The sequence below is a fragment of the Eimeria mitis genome, genomic scaffold, assembly GCF_000499745.2.
Source record: "Eimeria mitis Houghton genomic scaffold, Emh_scaff5030, whole genome shotgun sequence".
Classification (NCBI taxonomy): Eukaryota; Apicomplexa; class Conoidasida; order Eucoccidiorida; family Eimeriidae; genus Eimeria; species Eimeria mitis.
The window spans coordinates 2,615-2,878 of record NW_013573328.1 but is presented as its reverse complement, the minus strand read 5'-3'; the positions used below and the strand labels follow the sequence as shown (position 1 = coordinate 2,878).

The 264-nt window shown below is 50.4% G+C and overlaps 1 protein-coding gene across 1 annotated transcript in view; it reads left to right on the top strand.

Moving 5' to 3' along the window:
- EMH_0079300 (uncharacterized protein) overlaps nucleotides 1-152 on the top strand; it is a gene marked incomplete at both ends in the record, with an annotated part of 888 nt that extends 736 nt beyond the window's left edge. The window contains one exon of the mRNA XM_013500121.1: nucleotides 33-152. Coding sequence (XP_013355575.1) covers nucleotides 33-152 — 120 coding nt within the window. The remainder of the gene's footprint in view (nucleotides 1-32) is intronic.
- Nucleotides 153-264: the final 112 nt, after the last annotated feature.

Genomic DNA, 264 nt, shown 5'->3' with positions numbered 1-264 from the left:
TTAGGGTTTAGGGTTTAGGGTTTGTGTTTCAGGGTCCTCTATTCAGCTGCCGCGCTAGCGAGGAGAAAGGAGTGTTTGGGTTTGGGGGTTCGCAGGTGGTTATATGGGACATAGGAGACACGGACCACATAGTCAAGGCTTTCAGCCTCTAAACCCTAAACCCTAAACCCTAAACCCTAAACCCTAAACCCTAGCTTATGGTGGTTTGGGTGTGATGATGGATGCTATACACACACACAGAACTGTCTCCGCGGGATCGCGGGA